The 9,994-nt window shown below is 26.2% G+C and overlaps 1 protein-coding gene across 1 annotated transcript in view; it reads left to right on the top strand.

Moving 5' to 3' along the window:
- The first annotated feature begins 1,660 nt into the window (after positions 1 to 1,660).
- Positions 1,661 to 9,994, top strand: part of LOC127285344 (neuroendocrine convertase 1-like) — a 63,933-nt gene continuing 55,599 nt past the window's right edge. Inside the window, exons 1-2 of the mRNA XM_051311324.1 lie at positions 1,661 to 1,867; positions 2,461 to 2,644. Coding sequence (XP_051167281.1) covers positions 1,857 to 1,867; positions 2,461 to 2,644 — 195 coding nt within the window. The 5' untranslated portion in view covers positions 1,661 to 1,856. The remainder of the gene's footprint in view (positions 1,868 to 2,460; positions 2,645 to 9,994) is intronic.

Here is a 9,994-nt window from a genome sequence, read left to right as displayed (position 1 = left end):
ATCTGGAGGACATTTATGAAAGTCTATAGAGATATCCAAAGGATATCCAAACAGCCGATTTTTTGGATATCCTTAAGAGATCCTTTTGACATCCATAGGACATCCCTAGGATATCTGCGAGATATTATCAATATATCCCAAGATATCTTGTGTTATTAGGGATGAAACAAACAAAATTAAAAATATTTATTATAAACTATCATAGCTCGGGTAAGTTTACTATAACTTACCAAATAAATTTCTATAAATTACCGTATAAATTTCCATAAATTATCGCATAAATTTCCATAAATTACCAAAATAAAATTTTTAATTGTCGTTCGCGCTATATATATTTTTGTAAATTACCGCGAAAATTTTCATAAATTACCGAAATTAAAATTTTTTATTGCGATTTATGCTTTACATATTTTTATGAATTTATAGCCAAAATTTCTAGAAATTACCGTATAAATTTCCATAAATTACCACATAAATTTCCATAAATTACCGAAATAAAATTTTTAATTGTCGTTCGCGCTATATATGTTTTTTGTAAATTACCGCAAAAATTTCCAGAAATTACCGCGGAAATTTCCGTAAATTACCAAAATTATAATTTTTAATTGTGATTTATGCTTTACATATTTTTTTATTAATTTTAGACAAAATTTCTATAAATTACCGCATAAATTTCCATAAATTACCTCTAAAATTTCCGTAAATTACCAAAATAAAAATTTTTAATTGTCGTTCGCGCTATATATATTTTTGTGAATTACCCCAAAAATTTCCATAAACATTTTAAATCAAATTTCAACTATTTTATAGAATTCAAAAAGCAAAGAATTTTTTTTCTAATTTGTTTAAAAAAATTATAAAAAATTTTTCCGGCCTAGATATTTATTTCTTGACACTTTATCTTCAAAAATATGTATTGATATTTATTATTTCGATAAAAAAATATTTTTAATGTTTCAGACACCAAATCGTGCGCTACGCGGAGAATCAACCACATATATAAAAAAAAATTTATTAAAGTAAAAAAATAACATAACCTACAAAATGAAATTTACTTAAATTTTTGGTTAATTTACAGGATTCTTGTATATTTATTTTTAGGTTATAAAATAACATGCAGGTTATGTTTCTTTACAGCGCCAAGGTTAAAATTTTTTACACTGTAACATTTTTTGCCTAAAGTAAATAATTCAATGATAAAATTTTTAGATGATAAATAAATACAAAGACAAGAAAATGACCTCTTTTTGGAGAATCACCCTTATGAAAAATTGTATTGTATCAAAATTTATAATTAATTATTATAGTAAGGGAAAGACTATATTTTTGATTTATATATATAATCAAAACAAATGAGTTATCTTGGAAGATTATTTATTAATTCCTATTCTCCGAGGCTTTATGTGCAATTTCCTGATTCAGTTTTCCTGTCTCGAATCCCAGCAATATCCAATTATCGATCTCTCGAATAATACGGATATAATTTAATTCTCTCAAAGCTCGAAACCATTCTTGCTTGCAAATGCACTCAGTATCTTCCCCACTTTTCCAACCCCCTTTAGTTTCCCCCACCTTTGCGTGGATTTAAAAGTAGAGAGTGGGGAGGGAGACAAACAAAAGATACGGTCCAACTAATTGCTTTACACACTGGCCGATCACTTGTCATTCGCTTCTCCTTCGGTTACACCTCAGTAAACTTCTTTTTTTTCTTCTTCCTCTTCATCTCTATATATTCCTTCAATAAAAAAAATTTCTATTTTTTCATTACAAAAGTGATAGAATAAAAAATTAAGTGCTATTTGGATTTTTTGTGTATTTTTTATTGTTAACTAATATTAACAAACGTGAAGGAAAAAATGTTAATTCGGTACGTATATAATAATTTAGAAAAATTATAAAGTGAATTTTTATGTAATAATAATAAATTCTTTTTAAACTGTTATAATTGCTTTATTTACTTTGAAAAAAAAAAAAATTTGTTAGTTTAAGAAGAATTTTTATTTGATTCAAAAAAGTGTTTTTTAATTTTTAAAAAATATCTTTTATTTACAAAAAAAGATTTTTTAATCCAGATGGAATTATTCAAACAAAATTGCGTTGACTGTTACATTTACATGGAAAGCAAAAAAAAATTTTTCTCGAGGCAATAAATATTTTCAACCAAAATTTAATAATATTTCAAAAGTAAATTTTATTTGTGTCAAAAATGAATTTTATTTGTTTCAAAAAACATTTCATTTCGGCCAAGTAAGGTTTGTTTTTTTGCAAAAATTTAATTTAAATTTTAAAAAATGTTCAAATTAAATATAATTTCTATTCTTGTTTTAAAAGAAAACCTATTTGATTCGTCAATGAAAAAATTTGTTTATTATTAATAATAATAATTTTTTTTTAATATTATCAAAATAATATTAATATTATTTATATATTTATTTTAAATTTTCAAATTTCTATTTTTAGATCAGATTTACAATGCATTGTTATTTTTTATTACTTTGCAATTGTTTTACATTCGATTTGTGCTGAAGTTAAATTTAACAACAATTCCAAAGTTTATCAAAATGAATGGGTAGTTAGGATTCAAGGAGGACCGGAAGTATCCACACTACTCGCATTGAGATCAGGTTACATTCACATGGGACCAGTAAGTGAGTTTTTTGTTATATTGTAAAAAAAATTTTCATTTTCTTAATTAAAAAAAAATATTTTATTTTTAACTAATAAAATGAAAATTAATTATTTTATTTTAACTATTTTTTTTTTAAATTTCTATCAATTATTATTAGTTATATAAAAATTATGTAATTAATATTAATTATAATTATATATAAATATATAGTGTTTGCAGTCAATGAGAAAAGTTATTCTTAATCTACGGCTGACTGTGAATATCTTGTTCTACTGAAATTAATATTTGATTTTCACAAACGAGCTATACATAATGTTTCTGAAAGTTTTAATTTAGTTTTTATACTCCAGGTAGCTCATAAAACATATTTTATATAAAATACTAACTCAGTGTTGGCTTTTTGAAAAAAAAGGAAAATTGTAATTTAAAATTAAAATAAAATTTAAATATTCTAAGAATTTACGTATAGAATGAAAATACTTGAATTTAATTGAGTTTTCATAGTTTGAAACGGAATTCTTAACGAACAGAAAGCTTTTTTAATATTAAATTTCATCGGCGCTTGATTCTTGTCTTTATTACGTTCAATACCTTATATATTCGGGATTATTTTATTATAATAAAAAAAATTTTTTTTAATATGTGTTAAACACATGCTTTTGAAATAATTATATGAATACTTTTAATATGAACTTTATATAATTTTACACTATGTAAAATAGTTGCAAGTTTTATATATATTTTTTTTTTAATGCAATTTATTAATTAAATTATTTTTAAAAAAATGATAATTAATTTAATATAAATATTAATATTGAAAATTAATTACTTTTTGAAAATTTTATTTGATTCATTTGAGAAATTCTGACCCAATAATATATTAAAAAATGTTGAAGTAACGAAGAAAATATTAATATTTAATATTTTAAATATTTTATTTATAAATCAAAGAGAAACGAGGTTCTAATCACAAAATGCGGGCGTGAGAAAGAAATCAACTATGGCAAAATATAATGTGACTTTCTTACATCACACTTCCTTGTTTTAGAATAATTTAGAATGTAATTAAAAGTTAGCTTTTGTATGAATAATGTTATCTAACTTCAAAAATATTTCCATTATATTTCGTCGTTACAAAACAATTTATTTTACACAAAATTAATACATATAACAAAAATAAAAGAGGCGCATAAATTTTCACAAAAAAAAAAAATTCATTAGTTATAATTTTTATTTAAAAGAATTTTATTATTTAATTAATTCTAAAACAAATTATCATTTTTTGAAATTATATTTCACAGAATTTCTTTATAAACAAATTGTTACTTAACAAATTTTTTAGATACCGAATTTTTGTTTGACAGAATATTTATTTTACAAAATTTCTTTTTTCCTAACTTTTTATTTAAAAAATTCCCATTCAACCGAATTTGAAATGATTCGAATTTTTAAATATCAAAATTTCCAATTTACAAAATTTTCATTTGTTTGAATTTTTATTTGAAGAAATTTTCATTTGATATGAATTTTTAGAACGTCGAATTTTCATTTGTCCGAAACTGCAAACAGACGAAAAAACAATGTAAAGAAAAAGATTTTGGCGCGAATTTTAAAATCAATCAATCACAATTTTCTTGATAATTTCGAATAGGTTAATTTTAAAATTCGCCCCGAAATCTTTTTCTGTCCATTGTTTGTTCGGCCGTTTGCAGTTACGGAGAAATGGAAATTTTAAAATTTCTAACAAATGAAAATTCGTAGAAAAAAAATTCAGACAAATGAAAATTCTGTAAATTGGAAATTTTATCATTTAAAAATTTGAATCACCAAAAACTCTATGTCGAATGAAAATTTTGCTATAAATCAATATTTAGTTAAATTTAAATTAGAATACTTTCAAATAAAAACTATAAATAAAAATAAATAAAAATTCGGTACCTAAAAAATTTGTTAAATAACAATTTGTTTAAAAACAAATTCTGTCGAATGTTAATTTAAAAAATGATTAATTTGCTTAAAAAATATAATAATTAAAATCTAATAAAATTCATTGAAATGAAAAAAAGTACTAAATTAAAATTTTTTTTTTCAAAATAAACGCTTTTTTTAAAAAATTGTTTAACAAAATTTTCTTAATTTTAAATTTTGACAAAGTAATTGCTATTCAAAGTTAAAACTGATAATAATGACAATGACGCTCGCCATAGGTGTTCACATGCTAATTATACTAAACGGTGGTAGTTTACATACATATCAGTAAAATACACAAGTGCCTATATCGAAAATAGAACTATATAAGCACACCAAATGTATATGGTTTGCGGTTTAAAACGAGCTCTTATTTTGAAGTTGGGTTAAGTGTCACAATATTAAGCACCCGTTCACACGTGCACAAAGGCGATTTTCACAACTTGCCAAGAATAAGTTTGCTCACGCTTCTTCTTGTGCAGGTGTGTGTGAGTATATATATATATGGGAGATGCAATTAAAACTTGCACAAACTGTTTAATAACTTACGGTTAGTCACTTTGTAAAACCCGATTTTAGTTTAACTTGGGATATATAGACAGTCCTATATTATATATTCTCTTTTTGGAAATTTAAGCTTTTATGGAATAGAAAATTGAAAAATATTTTCAATCCCTTTTGCTACAATAGATTACACCAGTAATAGATTTTGTGGTATTCCCTTTCAAATTTATGTCGACAATTTCCTATAACCTTTATATTCAATCTAACCTTAAATAATCTATAAAAACTTAATTTTCTATCAATAAATGAATTTAATTTTTATTTGTTAAAAAAAAAAACTATATATCTAAATTTATATTTATCTCAAATAATAATAATTTAGAATAATAATTTACATTAGAAGAAAAAATATATTACTGTGGCATTGAGATTAGATTAATTAGATACTAAAAGAATTAATTTTTTGTAAATCCAGTCCCATGTAACTTCTTAATTGAACAAAGTTGTTCCAAATTAATATTCTTATTATTATCATAACAGTAGAAAAAAAATTGATAATAGAAAATTAGTTTTTAGAAATTTTTTTGGGGAAAAAAAAAGTAAAAGTCAACAAAGCGTAAATTTTCCCAATATCTTTCAACATCCCGCATCAGATACAAGCTTATTGACGTTATCTTTACTTATACGGTAGTTTCTGCTTACGCGGCCTGTGACTTTAGTTCGCGAACGTATGCACGAATGTAGGATAATCCGATAAGAGTCAATTTATTTTCAAGTGTTCGCCAAACACGTCGAAATATTATAATATATATGTATATTTATACGTGTGTGTATTTTATATAAACCCGCATGAGCTATTCACAACTATATTATATATGAATATTATTGTGATACGGTGATTCACGCAAACATGAGAAGAAGCCAATGTTATTCTTATAAATACTTTTGAACACATTGAGTAGTGTGTTGTGAAGTTAAAAAAAATAATTAAGTAACAATGTAATTTAACCTAAAGAAAAATTTTGAGGTGCAATTCGTTGTAACCCACTTGGAATGATTCCCCGGAAAGTGCCCCCTGGAGGTTCTATCAGAATTCCGCCGGAACTTTCAACGTAATTCCGTCGGAATTCCATCAAAGTTCCAAAGAATTTCCGATGGGATTCCGACGGAATTCCGATTAATTTTTTTCAAAATTTTTAGAGTCCTAATTCCATCGGAATCCCATAGGAAATTCTTTGGAACTCCGATGGAATTCCGACGGAATTACGTTGGAAGTTCCGGTGGAATTCTGATAGAACCTCCAGGGGGCACTTTCCGAGGAATCTTTCCAAGTGGGAATTCCCATCGTTAATGGGAATTTTTGTTCTCAGCTTTGGAATTATGATCAAACGAAACTAAAATGGGTCTTAAATATTTTCTGATACAAAAAAATAAATTAACGTTAATTATAGAAGAATATAATTAACTAAATTTTATAAAGTTGAGAGTCAAACTTAACGATGAGTCAATGTCAGCAGCAAAATTTCTCAACAAACTTATACTCAAAATAAAAGAATTTTAATTCTTTAAATTTTAATTAAATGCAAAAATAAATATAGATAAATAAATCTTCAAAAGTGATCATAACTTGCCGGAAAACTGCAACTAGTACGCTGATGTTTTAATAACAAGGCAAAGTGGTTCGTGTTGAGAGTATTTTCGCAAAATACACGCATAAAAAACCAAACAATTTTATGTAAAATAAAACAAATTATCAATTTTAATATTTATCATTACGTGATTTTTCTCTACGCGAGAAAAAAAAATTTCTATCATAATTAATCTCAATCAAGCTTACTAATATCGATAAATTTATTTATTCAATAGAAATTAACAAAACAAGCAAAAAAAATAATATAACTGACGATATGCGAAAAGTAATTCTCAAAATTTATTTCTATATCGTGAATTTAACAAGTTACTGAAAATGTTATCATTGTATTCTACCTTTTCAATATTCAAAGCGCTATACGATAAATCATGTTTCATAGAATGTAACAAAAAATCAACTTACACTTTTACTGTATTACTCTACCGCGTTAGGTTAATTTAATATATGAAATTTCAATTAATATGAGATCCAAATTCCATTTTTATTTTAATGATAATTATAAAATGTCGTCATTAAGTGTTATCAAAAACATACTGGTTACAATATCACGACGAATTGACACAATACTTTTTACTCTCAAATTTTCGGTCTGAAAGAAGTATGTTTTTCATTGCATACCGTCAACTGGGACTATTAGGTACAGTTTTAAAATTAGAAGACATAATTTTTTCGTTCACTAAGATATTGACTTTAATTTTGTTTTATTTAGTTTATCTTGGCAAGTACTTTAAACGATATAATTATTGTTTTGATCGAAACTGGAATTTTGAGGAAAAAAAACAGCAAAATTATCGTCATTTAAAATTATTCCAACGGGACTGCAGGCCAAAAAAGGTTGACTCATCGATATAAACAACCCGATTTCATGAACTTTTGTTGGAGTTATTAGGTTCACAAATAAATTCACACACGATTATTCTTTATTTGAAAAAGTTTATTTGAAATATTAAAATTTAGTGACGTCGAACGAAAGTAGACAAAATGTATATAAGAGCGTGAGAAAGGCTGAGGTCTTGAAGTTACAAGTTACTCGTCAAGGAGCTCGGCCTGTACTACCTAGGAAAGGTTTTTCATAAAAACTAATTGCTCCCTTCAGGTACAAATTTTCAAGACCCAACTAAAGAGTAGAGGGGTGTTCATCTAAGTTGAGAGAAACCAAAAATCAAATAAAAATCTAAATACAAAATTCAACAACTTTTAATCCGATTAATTCTTCGAAATACATATTAGCCTTTGGTTCCATTCTCTTTCCATATAGCATATCTTTGGACATTGTTCCTTGGTGCTTTTCATTAATGAATTGAGTTACTAATTTCATTAAACTTTCGTCACTTTCATCTTTTCTGGTTTCGATTCTGTGAGCTCCTCAAGAACAGGTTACTCTAAACTACAGAGAGCAATTTTCCTGACTTTTCGATAAAAAACAAATGTCTAAACATTTTTTTCTATCAACAACAATTAATGAGAAATCATTATTATTTTTATCACAATCGAATTTATATTTTATTTTATCAAAATCTTGTGAATTATTTGTGACAACTTCGTAATTATAATGAAGTGGAAAAAAAGAATTTTCGTTTAAATTCAGTAATTTGTTAATTACTTCTTTCGTGATTTTTTCTTCTTCCCGCAAAAAAGCAACTCTGTCATTTTTCTCGTTAAAGCACTTAATTTCACTTTTGACAATTCGTATCATATTCGAATTTTCTTGTAAATGTAAATCTGACACATTTTCTACGTCGTCAATTTTAAACACATCGCAAAGTCCTAGGATACTTGACTTTGGTTGATATAAGGTCTTCATAGTACAACCCTTGCTGTACTTTGCCAATTGGGATTCTGATGGTTTATTTCATAATAATGGCTGATTTGTTTTCGATATCGTGTTTTCTGAATTAATAAAAAGGCAGACAGCAGCGGCATGTTTATAAAATCCCAGGCCACCTTTACACTCACATTGCGTATACCAAATTGATCTACTATTAGTAAGGTGTAAAAATTTTTTTTTTGTTATTTAATTGAAAAAACTGCAAATAGCAGATTTAATTAAACTAATACTATATTTAAATCAAAATTATTGTTTTTAATGTGCTTTTCATAATTTTAAAATTTTACTCATAGTATTTAAGTGTAAAAGTATTAATATTTATTTTAATTTACATATTATTAATGCATTATTTTACTTACCTCGATTTTAACATTATAAAAATTTGTATTATTTTTTGTACTTTCGACCCCCGGTGTTTCTATTTAACAATCTAGCACCTTTAGCAAGACTTTCCCTTCGGAAAATGGAATTATCTATCTCCTGAAAACCGCTTTTAATTACAATCGACATTTTTACACAATTATTTTTACGAATATAAAAATCTTTTCTTTGTTTCTCTTATTACATCCATTGTATTTGTCAAATTGTCTCACCTCTCTGTTTGAATAAACATCCACGAGAGACGCTTCGAGTAACATTCTGTAGAAACTTCAGAACTCTATTAGGAACAAAGCAAAAAAAACCACTCAAAAATATGTTTAAAGTCTAAAAATTGTTGTTTATTGCTTTAAAACACAAAAATAATAAAATTATATGAAAAAAAATTGAGTGAATGAATATACGTTTTACACGCTGATGATATATATAGACGAATGAATGTAAGGATGTGGACAGTGTCACCGGTCGCTATTTTGCTCTCGATCTTGAACCATCTACGCAAAAGAAAACGAAATTAGTTACCGAAAATCAAACGAAAATGGGATTCCTTCACTGAAAAACAATCACTTTGAGATGCTCAAACGCCAATAACCTTCATCAGTAATCGAATATTGTTGACCTTAGATATTTCACCAAAAAACATTAAATGACAACCAAGATGTTGCTGCTCACATGACTAACAAGTTAGATAGTTTATGCACTGAAAAGTGTACCAGGTAGCCGTAGGAAAATTATTTTTAATGAAACCGATACAATCTATCTGCACATGGGGCCACCAGCATCAGTGCCAGCAGAAAACAAAAATTTGTTCTTATAGCCCCAGCGTTCCTAATAGTCCCAGTTGACGGTATATTTGATTTCAATCTTTTATATTTGACATTAAAAAAAAATTAATTTGGCTATACGCTTTGCTAATTACAAATGAACTTTACGCTAGTTTTACAGAAAGTCTTTGCCTCGTGACTCGAAGAGCCGATAGCGTCGCGATTTACCTAACCCAATCTGAGACTTTTGCGCGCAGGCGCAGACTCGTCTG

The sequence above is a fragment of the Leptopilina boulardi genome, unplaced genomic scaffold, assembly GCF_019393585.1.
Source record: "Leptopilina boulardi isolate dan_hultmark-lab unplaced genomic scaffold, ZJU_Lbou_2.1 LbouV2_121, whole genome shotgun sequence".
NCBI classification, from domain to species: Eukaryota; Metazoa; Arthropoda; class Insecta; order Hymenoptera; family Figitidae; genus Leptopilina; species Leptopilina boulardi.
This window is presented reverse-complemented; position numbering and strand designations above follow the sequence as displayed.